The 13,848-nt window shown below is 40.5% G+C and overlaps 1 protein-coding gene across 1 annotated transcript in view; it reads right to left on the bottom strand.

The window, feature by feature from the left end:
* Positions 1-13,848, bottom strand: part of SNX7 (sorting nexin 7) — a 64,853-nt gene that overhangs the window by 24,902 nt on the left and 26,103 nt on the right. The window contains exons 6-7 of the mRNA XM_065409825.1: positions 13,196-13,395; positions 9,180-9,266 (exon numbers count right to left, since the gene is read on the bottom strand). Of these exons, the coding sequence (XP_065265897.1) occupies positions 9,180-9,266; positions 13,196-13,395 (287 nt within the window). The remainder of the gene's footprint in view (positions 1-9,179; positions 9,267-13,195; positions 13,396-13,848) is intronic.

The raw sequence follows: 13,848 nt of genomic DNA, 5'->3' as shown, positions 1-13,848 counted from the left end.
TCTTCAGCTATATGTCGAATCACATATTGTTATGCAGAGAGACAGGGTAAATACAATGACCTTGTGTTCTTGATTTACTCAAACAGAAAACCTTAATGTCATGAAGTTCACTTTGTGACTCAAACCTATTTGAATGAAATCAGAAAGCCTCAGCAGTAACAGCTGTATTGACCTCAAAATATTTTGTACCCTTTATAATCTCCCATTTCTTAAACCATTCAGTGACAAAGAACAATTTAACAACTCATCTAAAGATTTTGCACTAGCCTTTTATCAGCACTAATGGCAGTTTGTGATTCGACATCTATGGCAGAAATGCTTTTCAAATTGGATTAGAGTTCATGCCACTCATTGTCAGCAGAATTTTTGACCACTAGATTGCACTGACAAGTTCAATCTGACATCTAAGTGGAGATCATCAAAAGCTATACAAGATCTGCTTAAAAATGAATTTTAAAAACCATACAAAATAGAGCCAAGCTCAGTGGTGGATATTAATTATAATGAAAGCACCAGAGTAAGGTGCCTTCTCAATCATAAGCTTCTGCTTTCAGGCACTTCTTTTTAACCAAAAAAAAAAATAAAAAAAAATAAATAAAAATTCTTTTATGCTGAAGTCACTGTTAAAAACTTCAGCATATTTTTTAAACATAGTAAAAGTCTTAACCATTTAAAATTTATCTGAATATGAAAAATGTTTCATATATTTTACAAAAAGAAAACCGTTCAAAAAAGTGCTATGCTTCAAGTATGCTAAATCAGTTTAATTTTAAAACTTCAAACTTGTCATTGACTTAGTTTTCATTGAGAACACACTTCCTAAGACAGGCTGAATGGTTTGTTTTGTTTATAAGTAAGGCTGTGTAGTGGGGCAGACTGCCCCACTCCCTGAGAGTGTGGGCTGCAGCAGGCCAGTGCGCCTGCACAGATGGGCAGCCAATCAGAGAAGGGCTTAGTGGGAGCCAATCGGGGCCCAGATTGGAGACAGCCAATCAGGGCCCGGATCAGCCCTATAAAAAGGCTGCTCAGGAAGGGAGCAGTCAGTCTGTCCCAGGCCTTTGACAGGGGAAGGTCTGTCTCCAGAGCAGGGAGACATTCACCGTGGACAGCGCAGTGCTGGCCAGGCTCGGGGAGCAGAAAGGAGCTCTAGCCTGCCAGGCTGCAGGCCCTGAAGGGAAGGGCCTAGTGGGTGCAAGGGGCCGTAGGGGGAAGCGGCCCAGGGAAGCGGACAGACGAGGGGAGAGAAGGACAGCGAGGCTGCCGCCAGATGGTCTCTGGGCCGGGACCCAGAGTAGAGGGCGGGCCTGGGTCCCCCCCTTGCAGTACACCCAGCCATCGGCCGTAGGGAGCGGCCATCATAGACTATGCCAGATCCCTGACGAGGGATTAGACTTTGGGGTGCGTGGTTGGACATGGTGGCTGGGGTGTAGAGAGACTGTTGATCAACCACCCCGCCCCGGAAGGGGGTGAGGATGGACTAAGGCCACTGCCGGAGGGCAGTGGCTTGAAGAAGACGCCGCAAGTTGGGAGCAACGTGGGCTCAAACGCCAACCAAGGGCGAGACAACGGGCGGGACACCACCGAGAGAGGGCGCTCCACTGGACCGAACTAATTCCCGTAAATCACCAGCAGGAGGCGCCAGGTGGGGAGTCCCAACCCCGTTACAGGCTAAGATTTAGTCATGGGTATTTTTAGTAAAAGTCATGGACAGGTCACGGGCAAGAAACAAAAATTCACAGCCCGTGACCTGTCCATGACTTTTACTATATAAATACGCCTGACTAAAACTTAGCAGCTCCTAGGGCCTGGGGTGCTGCTGCTCTGGGGGGCCCTAGGACACCGCTGCTGGGGTCTGACTGCCTCCAGCCACCCCTGCTCCGAGGCCCTGGGGACCGCTGCTCAGGTGCTTCTCCCATGCCAGCCGCCTGAGCAGCGGCTGGTGCGGCTGCCCCTGGGTCCGTTGCTCGGGCCCTCCCTGGGGCCAGCTGCCCCAGGCTGCCCGAGCAGCGGTCAGGGTGGCTGTCGTGGGGCGCCCGAACAGCTGGCCCCGGGATCAGCTGCACCGGCCCTTGCAGCTGTGAAAGTCATGGAGGCCACGGAAAATTACGGAATCTGTGACTTCCACGACCTCTGTGACAGAATCGCAGTTTTATTTATAAGGGTCCAGCCCAAGCCCAAATGCCTACATCACAATTTTACAGCTCAAGCCCTGTGAGCCCGAGTCAGCTGAAACAGGCCAGAGCGGGTGTTTTATTGCAATGTAGACATACCCATACCGTACCATTGTAGTCAGTGGGAATATTACTGTTGACTTTACTGAGAACAAAATCAAGCCCTGTGTGTGTAATTTTTCTGTGAAAGGAAATTCAGTGGAAAAAACATTTATATAAATCCTGAAATGTGATAAGTGCTCAACAGATAAATATTGGATCCCTGACCCAAGAAGATTCACTTTAAATAGAAAAAGGATGGGAGAAAAGCGATGCTACTAAAAAGCAAAACTGGCTGAGTAGTGAAGATTAGCACACATCTTGTTCATTTTATTACTATGCTTATTTATTACAGAATGGTTGGGCACAAAACATATATACACCTTATCAGGAAGTACAAAGTTTTGGTTCTCACAGTACTCATTACTTGGTGAAGTTGCATGTATATTACAGTAGAACCTCGGAGTTACGAATGGCTCAGGAATGGTGGTTGTTTGAAACTCTGAACAAAACTTTATGGTTGCTGTTTCAAAAGTTTACAGCTGAACATTGACTTAATACAGCTTTGAAACTTTACTATGCAGAAAAAAAATGCAGCTTTTTTTTTTTTAGTAGTTTACATTTAACACAGAACTGTACTTGCGGGGGGTTTTTTGTTTGTTTTTTTTGTCTCTGCTGCTGCCTGATTGTGTACTTCCGGTTCCAAATGAGGTGTGTGGTTGACTGGTCAGTTCAGAACTCTGAGGTTCTACTGTATATGTCCTAAATTAAATAGCATAAGCCATAATGTAAGTTATTGCACATGATCTTAGCTAAGGAAAAGGACCTAGTTATGATTGTTTCAAGAATCAGAATATTGAATATTTTTATTTGTACACAGAAATTCAACAATGTTCTATTAATACCTCTGCTAATGGCATGTTAGTGCTATTTTAGTTTGACTGTAGGGTCAACAAAACAACAGTGCACCAATTTTTGTAGCCAAGACTACCTTGACAACAAGAAAAAGGCGTTTAAGCTCTAATTAAGGAAAGTTCTTGAAAATACAATTGCCACTCAATTAGATAACATGGAATTTCAAGATCAGATTAGATCTGACAAACATCTGTGCTAAAGCTATAATAAAATTGCAAAGCAGAAATAAGATCTCAGCAACATGATCTTCTGAAATATGTGAGAAATAAGAAGATTCAAAGAAAGAATCAGAGGCCTGAACGTTGATTAATCACACTGCTCTTGAGGCATTTATCTGCATTTAAAATTAGGAAACAAATAGAGGAAAAGAATAGGCTGTACACAGGATTATTTTGAAAGATTTATTTTAAACAGAATAGAAATGATCACCACTATGATGCAACATATTAACTACAAAAAATTACCCCAGTATAATCAATATTGTGACAAGGAAAATCTTTCCTTTTTATTTATAAATAGCTCTAATGCTCACAAATTCAACAAAATTGAGTTTCTTGGGCTACAAGTACCATTTTAGTATGTTAGAACACTGCATCAGGCTTTAAGAAAAATACAATCTTGAAAGAAAACATTGCATGTGTGGTTAGCCAAAGCAGCATGAATTTATGTATGGATATACCAGGAGTTGTTCTTAAACACAGAAAATACAATAAGCATTTGAGCACAACGCTGAGTAGTATGACATTTGTGAAACTAAGTGAGAAACCAGTTTCTAACCAGCTTTAATTACTCATTACTGCAAAAAAAGTGGCATTTAAACATTATTTACATTTTAAATATTCTATTTTAGGATTTTGCACAGCTGTCCATCAAATTTTAAATATCAGCTGTTTCTCCTGACTGCTAGAGCAAGTTAGTGATTGGCTTGTGATCCTTTGAATGGGCATACACATTGCCAACATTACAAATGGCATCCATTTGGCTGAAAATTGGGCATTTGTTCAGAAATACAATTTTAATTAAACTTTTTTTTAAAATTACATCTGGGAATGTATTTGCATGACAGCTAATTATATAAGCTCCTACAACAGGGTTGGAGGGGGGGGAAGGTGCAGTTTTACTTTTTTTCCACTTTTGAATATGGTTCTTTGCTCACTCTTCCCTTTTGCATACTGTTTTTCCTCTGTACTTCCTACTGGTAATCTCGATACTTCCTACTGGCAGTTCTACTATAGCACAGAGCAATTTAGTAAGGAATTGAAAATTCAAACATCTTACAAAGAGGCAGACAATATTTCTGTGCAAGAAGGATATAAGTATTTAGGCCCCAATTCAGGACTTTGACTGTCTCACTGATTTCAAGATGTGTATTGACTTCAAAGGCACAATTCATATATATGAATAGCTTTAAATACATAAGTACCAGAACTGGTTGGAAACGTGCCAAAGATTTAATTGACAATGCATCAAAATCTAAACATTTTGCAGTGTTAGTTCAATTTTGACTAAGATCCAATGTATCTCAAGCAGGTTTCTGTTAGATCACCTGCCCAGCTCCTCAGCAGCCTGGGCTTTCAGGCTCCCACCACCTCAGACTAATAGGTAACCAAGAACCTGGAAGCCCTGGCTCCCAAGTTCCTATTTCCTCTGCAGCCCAGGCTCACAGGGCTTCCAAGATCCATAGCTCTGAAGCCACCTGTTAGGTGGACTGGTTAGTCTGGGCACCCAGGGCTTCCCACCATTCACTTTCACAAAGAATTTCTAAGGGGGGGGGGGGAGCTGCAAATCAGAATGAAACCAAATTTCAAAAATAGTGAAGTCTTCCACAAAATGAACTTAGCTTTCGCCATACAGCTCTAATAAACACCTTCCTAAACTTAGGCCTGAAGACCTGATCCAAAGTTCACTAAACCAGCAAGTCTTTCCATTTACTTTAATGATCTTGGACCAGGCTCTTAATCAGCAGCGCCTCTAGTTTCAACGTAGTTTTCATCCAGGTTTGTTCATTCAAATATAGTAAAGATCATGTAACAGTCTAGCAATTGTAGACTTTGCTGTGTCCAAGTAATTGCAGTAAGCTGAAGATCATGCAACTACTCCAGTCACTGAGCGTGCTAGGACCTTTTTGGTTTACATTCCTCTATAATTAGTTTATATGCCATTTAAAAATATAGAGGAATGTAAACCAAAAAGGTCCTAGCAAGCTCAGTGACTGGAGTAGTTGCATCATCTTCAGCTTACTGCAATTACTTGGACACAGCAAAGTAAACTTGCTATGTATACTAAAGAGGGAAGACAAGAGAAAGGAAGTACAGAGCGGATCGAAGACAGATGAATAGACACAGTGGCAGCAAAACGAGGACAGTAAAAGATAGAAGTAAAATAAATTCGTACTTCTTGAAAACCAAATGTATGTGTTGTCTCAAAAGCCACTAAAGAGACTAGAGTTCAGTTACAAACTACATAATAAAACACACATGTACATCATTCCAGAATATGATCCTGTAGGTATCAAATGACACCAGATAGTAATATTTCAATATGTTTAGTTCACTGTCAAGAAATCAAATGGGGAATAAAAAAAATACACATTACAAATGTCAGAATAGTTTGAACATGAGACTTCTCCCAGCTTGTCTTTACATTAAACAGATTATGAGACTTTTAACAGAAACCATTTGTGTCAAATCTTTGCTGTGTAGACACAAATGTTGTAACTTAAGTATTTTTATATACTGTTTATACTGTATGGTATTTCATGCAAAGAAACTACATGAAAACATTATTTAGGTTGCAAACTCAAGCACTCAAAGGTTAGGAAATGCCAGAATTATAGTTTCCACCGCAACCTTAATTTTGCCCCCTTGCATGTCCATCCTGTGCACTGATTGAGGCATGGGTCCTGTCGGAAAAATCATGTAAGCGAACACTATCATAATGCATCCACACATTGGGGCAGAATTAAAGTTGCACTGGTAACTATAAATCTGGCATCTCCTAACTTTCAAGTGCTTTCACATGTCCCCAGTGGCCCATGTCCCCTCTGGGGGCACCACAAGGGGTAGGGGCTGCCCCCCCCAACAAAGCTTCTGGATCCAGAAGCCCAACTCCCCTGCATTGTCTCACATAAGGGGTGGGTGAGAGAGACAGTACCGGGACTAGGCTCTTTTTCTTTTCCAGCAACCATCCCCACATCCAACACCCAGTCCCCCAATTTGGAAAAACAGCCTTGTCCTCTGCCAGCTACTGCACTTAGCCATGTAGCTCAACTAGTAGCAGTCTGATATGGGTCCTAGGTAAGGAACCTAGTTCAGCTCTCTTCCTCCACCCGCTTCAGGTGCTCTGACAGCTCCCAAGTCAAGTCTTCCCAGTGCCATGTCTGCTGATGCTCCACTTAGGTGCACTTGCAGAACAAGCTCCCCTTGGAGAAGGGGAGCTTAAAAAGATGGAGGGAGAAGTTTGCCCAGGAGCAGGAGAGGCTGCTAGGGACTGCTAATGCAATCCAGTAGCAAGGGGAGCCCTGCCTGGGATTGTGGCTAGTTTCCCCTTTTCCTTCTGACATGTTTGGGGGGCAAATAGACATTGGAAGCCTCATAGGCAAGAGGCCACCTGTGGCAGGACCTGGGGAGCACCACCAGGGACTACACTAGAGGGAATTGACCTCAAAAGCGACCCAGTGAGTTAGCTGAACAGCTGGGAACAGTGAGATTGCTCAGGAGTGGGGGGCTCCTGTTGGGGACCCAGGCAGGGCTGGCTAGCAGGGTAATTACCCAGGCCCCACACCACAGGAGGCCCTGTGAAGCTATGTTGCTTGAGCTTTGGCTTCAGCCTTGGGCAGCGGGGCTCAGGCTTCAGCTTCAGTCCCGGGCTCCAGCGAGTCACAGTCTCACTGTGCCTTAGTTCCCTATATGTCAAACTGGAAAGGGCACCATACAAGTACTTCAGATAGGCTTCTGTTTATCATCATTCTTCCTTTTAGTAAGACATAATAAGCTCCAGTATGTCCCCCTTCTGTACTAACTTGTTCTTGCTAGTCACCCTTCATTGCAAAGAACAAACTGTGCTATCCTTTTATTACATTCCTTCAGCCTTTTCTACCTACTATTTTGCTCATATAAATTAGTAACACTCATATCCTTTACACAATAGTAATTTCTCTCAGGATCACTGATTGATCATTTGGACATTAAAAATAGTTTGGCTTGCCTGCTAATTTCCTGGCAATTCTAAAATCCTGGGTTATGTAGAGGAAGGCGGAGCAGAACTGTCAGTCAATAAGCAATTTAACACTTACTCCCCCATCTTCTTGACTGCAGGTAGCTTAAGGAAGGTTTCCATAGCTGCAAAGAGTCTACTAGAAAAGCAACTACCAAAATAAACAGAGCCATCTAGAAAACCCATGGAGACAGATTGCTAGACATGTCCTCAGTGAAGAAATAAGCTAAATTTGGGTCAGCCATCTTGTCTACCCTGCAGCGCAGCTGCTCACATATTCTGAGGCAGTGCAGTAAAAGGAGCATGATCTCAAAGTACGCCAGAAATTAAATTAAAAATATAAAACCTGAGGTTCATTGCTGGAACTAAAATTAAGTTATTGATATTAAAGAACAAGCCTGAGATGTGGCAAACAGTAGCAGGAGCTTGGACACTTTGTTCTTCCCCTTGTTTGACAGCTCTCTACTACCCATTGTCACTACCCGGCAGGAGGAGCAACCCAATCATTCAGTCTTGATATTCAGAGAAGAAATGCCTGCTTTGCTCATGTCATCTGACTGACTGTTCTGAAACCAAGTATTAGGATTTTATGCTTTTTTATGTAGAATATGAGAGTGGCTTGAAAATAAGATTTCTGCACTAACTTTTCCTTTTTGCACTACAATTAAATAGCTATCTGGGTTGGCAAATGATTCTTGAATTGAAAGTAATTAAGTTTTCAATCACAATCCTCTCTCAAAGCATAAAACTATATCAGTTGATTTTTACATAATAGCATTGTTCTTGTTTGCAATATGCGAAATGGCACTGCATCTGTTTAGTATATGACAACAGCCTGACCTTAAGCAGGCCTCTGGTTTGCACCTACAATTTTGCACAAGCTGTTATTTACACGTATTTGACTGTGTCTCCAAATCAGGTACTTAAGATTTCCAAGTAACATCAATTGCACCCTCAAATTTATTACCAACTGCAAACATAAGAAAGCTGATCAAGCTTTCAAAATCGTATCCAGTGTCAAAAGAGGAGATATTACAGTCATTTTGTTAGAAACTATTTAAGACATTTTCCCATTAAAGCCATGGGCTTTTCAAAAGCACTCAGTACTGGCCTAACTCTGCTCCCACTGAAGTCAACGGGACTCTTACCAAATTATTTCAATGGGAGCAGTTAGGTTAATAACAAGTGCTTTTGAAATGCCCACAAATATTGTCTAAAACAAAATGAAAACCTATCAAGGAAATAAGACCAAAAGTGATAAACACGAACTATTGCAACACTGATGCTACTGCAGACAAAGGTAGCTAAAAGTTGCTGGGTGACACTTGGCCAGGCTCATAAGGTAAACAGATGGACACTAAAATGTGGAAGTCTAAAGGAATAAATGGCAGTCTTACAATGATAAAGTAATTAACTTACAGCTTTATTGCCAAAATGTCAAATTCTGGCTCCTTGTTAGGGAGAAGCAACAAGCATGGAGATGCCTCACCAGTTCTGGTGACAAGAGCTCAATTAGCTCTACCAGAAGGGCAGAATCCCTCCAAAACAAAAACAATGCACATTTTTGTTAAAAAAGAAAAAAAAACGCATAAACAAGGAACAGGTTTGATCATCCTATCTACCTCTTCTAGGGCATTTCAGCAGCTGTTAATACACCACTGTATCAATTCTTATTTCCTGTGCAGTGCATAAACAAACTTTTTTAGAATAGGTCAGGAAGTGTGCAGCCCCAAAACATGGCTTTTCAGGGCTTATTTTTGTCAGGAGAACTCTTAATTTTTAGTCAGAATAGGGTCCTTAGTCATACAACTTAACATTCAGAAAGATTTACAAACTTACCAGATCCTTTTCTGCCTTTTTATTGGATAAAGCATCAACTTTGGAATCAAGCTCTGCCTGAATTTGGTCTCTTCTTTTCAGAACACCCTTTAAAACATTATTACAATTAAATACAATCTATTTCAACTTAATCTGTTTACAAAGACATCTTGCAATCAAGAGTACTTACCACTTTAGAGAATTTATAGATTATCCCTTCAATAGAATTCTCAGATTTAAAGATTTTACTTAGATAACTTCAAAGCATCTATTGTAGATTTGTTTTTATTACCCCCATTTTTTTTTTTTAACTGAAAAATTGTTAGGAATCCTACCAAACCCAACGCTACGAGAATCTATGTAGCTACAAATTATAAAGAATTATGTAGTGAGTCAGTCTATGAAATAGTCATATTATTTTAATCCTTTACAAGAAACATGATTTAGAGAAGTCCCAATACTGGAAGTATTTTATTTGAATAAAAGCAATAGCACAAGAGATAGGACTCAACTAAAATGATATACCAGATACTATAGGAAATATCAATGTAAGTCCACTATGTTATGTATGTATGTATGTACCACAGTTTGGTGGCAAAGGAAGAGGAAAATTATCAAAATTCTTTATCTGAAAATAATCAACTAAATCTATCAATGTTAGCAAGCCCACTTTTATTTAAAGTTAAGGCTAATTCAATAGATTTGATTCTTAGTGGAATGGCAAAAACTAATATAAAAAGGGAGGGAATCTTGTCAGACTACAGGACCAGTAATTATGACAGGTTACATTCCAAACTGCTCCGGATTTGCAGTGTGACATCAAAGAAGTCAGTGAAAAGGTCTGTGCCTCAGTTTCCCCATCTGTAAAACTGAAATTAAACTTCCCTCACAGTACTATTATGAAGCTTATGTCTTTTTAAGAGGACTCAGAAGAAAGATAGTATGTATGTATAAATTCAAAAACTCTCTGATAATCCTGTATGTTATCTTGTCCCAACAACTTCTACTCTTTAATTTAGATATGCTTAGAGATTTACTGTGTTCATATGTAGTACAGTATATGTTAAACAGTGTAGGGCATAACCAGTCCTAGTTAGAAGTTTATTTCACATTATGCTAGTTGCCAAAACGTTAACGTTGAAGAGGAAATACACTGCCACCCTGACTAGTACACATTGATAAATCATCTTCAATAAGATACCTTTTTAAAGACTATCTTTTCAAATAGACATTACCCAGAATTTTTAGTAACAGTTTTTGGTCAATTATAAGTAATACAACTATAGCACATACTTATAACAAAACTTACCATTCAATACCTTAAAGTATCTCCTGTCCGATTACAAACGTAAAATATATGGTTATAAGAGTAAAATCGAAACAAGTAGAAAGGGGTTAATATTCTTTTGTGTATTTTTTTTCCTTTTACTTCCTCTTTTATCCTATATACAACTACAGGAGAAACTATTAGAATTTCTCTGTTTGTCAGCCATTATAACAAATATCTATTCTAATTCCAAGGTAAAACTAATAATTTCAGTACTAATATGTGCCAGCTATTGGCAAATGCTTTTTTTCGTAAATGAGGAACCAAGGGAATGTTCATTAGTTCTCTAATTATTTTCACATTTTTATTAATTTAGTAAGTTAAACAAATAAATATATTATGCTTCCACAGTTCCTCTGCTGCTCTAATCAGTAGCACATTCACAAATCCTCCAAACAACAGTACTCTGACCTAAAACAAATGTCTTGCCTGTTAACTGGTTTCTGAGGCATAGTGGTAGTATAGGCCTACTTTCCCCAGGTTTGTCCCGTCTCCCCAGTAGGAGGGATCCAATCCAGATGCAAAGATTTTTGGCTCTGGAACCTCCTCCTTAGGATCCAAATGCATCTGCTTTCTCATTCAGCACTTCCAAAGCCAAAAAATATGAGGATTATCCTGCCTTAGTGACAAAACCTTTGCTTAGGCATACACTCTTATGGGGACAATTTGGGAGGTGCTAGCACTGCCATACCTCAGAAAACAGGTTTTTCCAAAGTGTGGCTACGATCAGTGCATTCTTAGTCTGCCTAGGAGTACCCTAACCAGGGTGCAGGGCAGAAGTGAGCATTAGAACAAAATATCCAGGGTGAAAGAAGGGAGAAAGACTGGCATGGAATAGAGGAGGAAGGAGCCAATGGATGAACTGCTCAAGCCTGCCTAATGTTGCATTGTAAGGGTTGCACCAAGAACTCAGTATCCCAAAAGGTATGAGAGCTAATGTAGACACACCCAAGCAACATTCATTTCAGAGATGCAAATGAAAGGCCACATAGTCACTCTGCAGTTTGTCCATAGAATCTCTCGTCAGCACACACACAGCAACTGTTCTGATGAGATGGGCAGAGAAAACTGGCAAAGGGACAGGCCAAACTGCAAAGAAGAAGTAACAAATATCATGACTGAGGAGAAAGTCTGGGGCAGGTATGGGTAACTGTCTTTTCATACTGAAAAATAAGACTAAGGAATCGGGGGTGTCACCTGCTATGGCTGCAATCTTTCCAACCTTCAGGCAGAGTAAGAGCTGCCTCCCAGGACAAGCAAAAGGATGGAAATGAAATCTAAAGGCTTGAAGGAGCACAGGATAGTAGCACTGTCCCAAGTTGAAGGTTACGATTCATTATGATGTGGATACCCAGTGCAGAGGCTGCCACACTGACGTAATTAACTTCAGTAGGCCATAGTCTCTCTCTGCCGTCTTTAATGCTATCAGGAAAGAAGTGGGCAATGCAAAGAAATCAGCCCTGGCCAAGATGACTGTGTACTCTCCCTAATATTAAGGCTTTGGGATCTCTATACAGGCTGTAATGCTTGTCTTAGCTGGTGGTTTGCAATGGATGTAGAGTGAGAGATTGTTGGTCAAACTGTCCAATTAACCATCTTCTGGAACACCCCATTGTGGATTGGTCATTCTCCTGGGATGATCTGCTTACAGATATGTGCACTCTGGGATATAAACACTCTCAGGAGAGGATTCTCCCATAAGGGAGCTGCATTTACAGCACCCTGGCTATTCTCAAATGCTGCTATCACAATGTTGTTTATTCCAATGAGGACAAAAATGTCTAGTCAGGACTTCTGCGGGGACAGTACTGCCAGGCAGACAGACCTTAATACTAGGATGTAGATGTAGAGGCTCTGATCTTTGCTCAACCAATGTCCCTTAATTGACCCACACTGTATTGTGTTCTTATTCACTAAGACAGAGTAAAGATTTTCCTAGTTGTCTCCCACCAATGGGAGACTCTGTCAGAGAAACTGTTAGAAGGGCCTTGAATGGAACAGAATGCACGGTACCAGGCCCTGGCATGACATCTGCATGTCCATGTGGCAGATGCGTATCTATTAAAGAAGTTCATTGCCCTTTTCCAGAATAGCAGTCAGGATTTTAAGGTTTAGAAACATCTCCAAGGCGGGAAAAACCTTGCCTTACTTTGTGTATCTGTCTCCATTCCTAGATGAGTCAATATTTTGACAGAGAGAAGATAGTTCTTCTGTATTCATCATGAGTTGTAGTTCCTTGAACCCTTCTACGTAAGGACAACTATTCTCTCCACTAGCATGTAAGCCTTTCCTAAGGTGCAACAATTTCCAGGGAAAGGACACACAACCCCTCAACCCTTAATGTTGCTGTTACGGGGAGCTAGCTGTAGGAGGAAACTGGAGAGGACTCCCCACAGTGAAAGAAATCTTCTCTTCGAGACTGGACGCATCTTGTCTGATTAATAGGGGAGCCAGGGAAGAAGAAGAAGAAGAAGAAGATTCTGTGCAAGAGGGCAGCCATCCTACGGAAAATTATTCTTGCTTTTATTTTTTTTAAATAAGCTTTTTTCACTCTGCAACTCATTTGTTATGTTCACAATTAGCAGCAGAAAGACAAATTGTAGCCCTCAAAGGAGTTAATGCAGTGACTGCAAAATCAATTACATACAAAGCAGATTCTCTCTTCAAAGGTCACTCAATACACCGGTATAAGCAACCCTTATGGTCTTACCGTTAATATTTCACTGTAGAGAACATATTCATGTAGAACAGGCAGCAGATTTTCTGATAGTCCTGCCATTCGATTCTCAGTAGCTTTGCAGCACTTGTCAATGCAGCTGGCAACACCTTTCAGCGAATCTACTAGATCTTCTTCTGATGCACACCAAAGAGTATGGATTGGACCATATTCCTTCATTTCACAATAGTACCCTTAATAAGAAGATTACTGCATATTAGTACTCAAGTCAATGATAGATGCAAACCACAGAAACTGAGGCTAGTTTCAAAATCTGGCCAAATGATCCTCAAAAAGAAGGAGATATTACAATAACAAAGCTTTCTTCTTCTTTTGTTATTTTTGGTCAACAGAAACATCTCATACTTTTACTCATTAAGCTATTGCCAACATATTGCTAAAAAAATCAATCAGTGAAAAATTACCTTTTTGAAAGAGCTGTACATGCACAATAGATTCAGTGGGTGCGCTTAAGTTCATTCCAGTTCTGGAGTACCGCTTTATTACTACCACTCTAGAAGTATTTCTCTTTTTAAGTATAAGAAATATCTTCAGAAAACAATCATTAGCTCTATAGCGCAATAAAACTTTGTAAGTGTGGCCACAGTATTCGCTCAGAAAAAGTAGGGCCAGATACTGCCACTTTT

The sequence above is a fragment of the Emys orbicularis genome, chromosome 8 (genome assembly GCF_028017835.1).
Source record: "Emys orbicularis isolate rEmyOrb1 chromosome 8, rEmyOrb1.hap1, whole genome shotgun sequence".
NCBI lineage: Eukaryota > Metazoa > Chordata > Testudines > Emydidae > Emys > Emys orbicularis.
The sequence above is the reverse complement of the archived record's forward strand: the minus strand, read 5'-3'. Positions and strand labels throughout refer to the sequence as shown.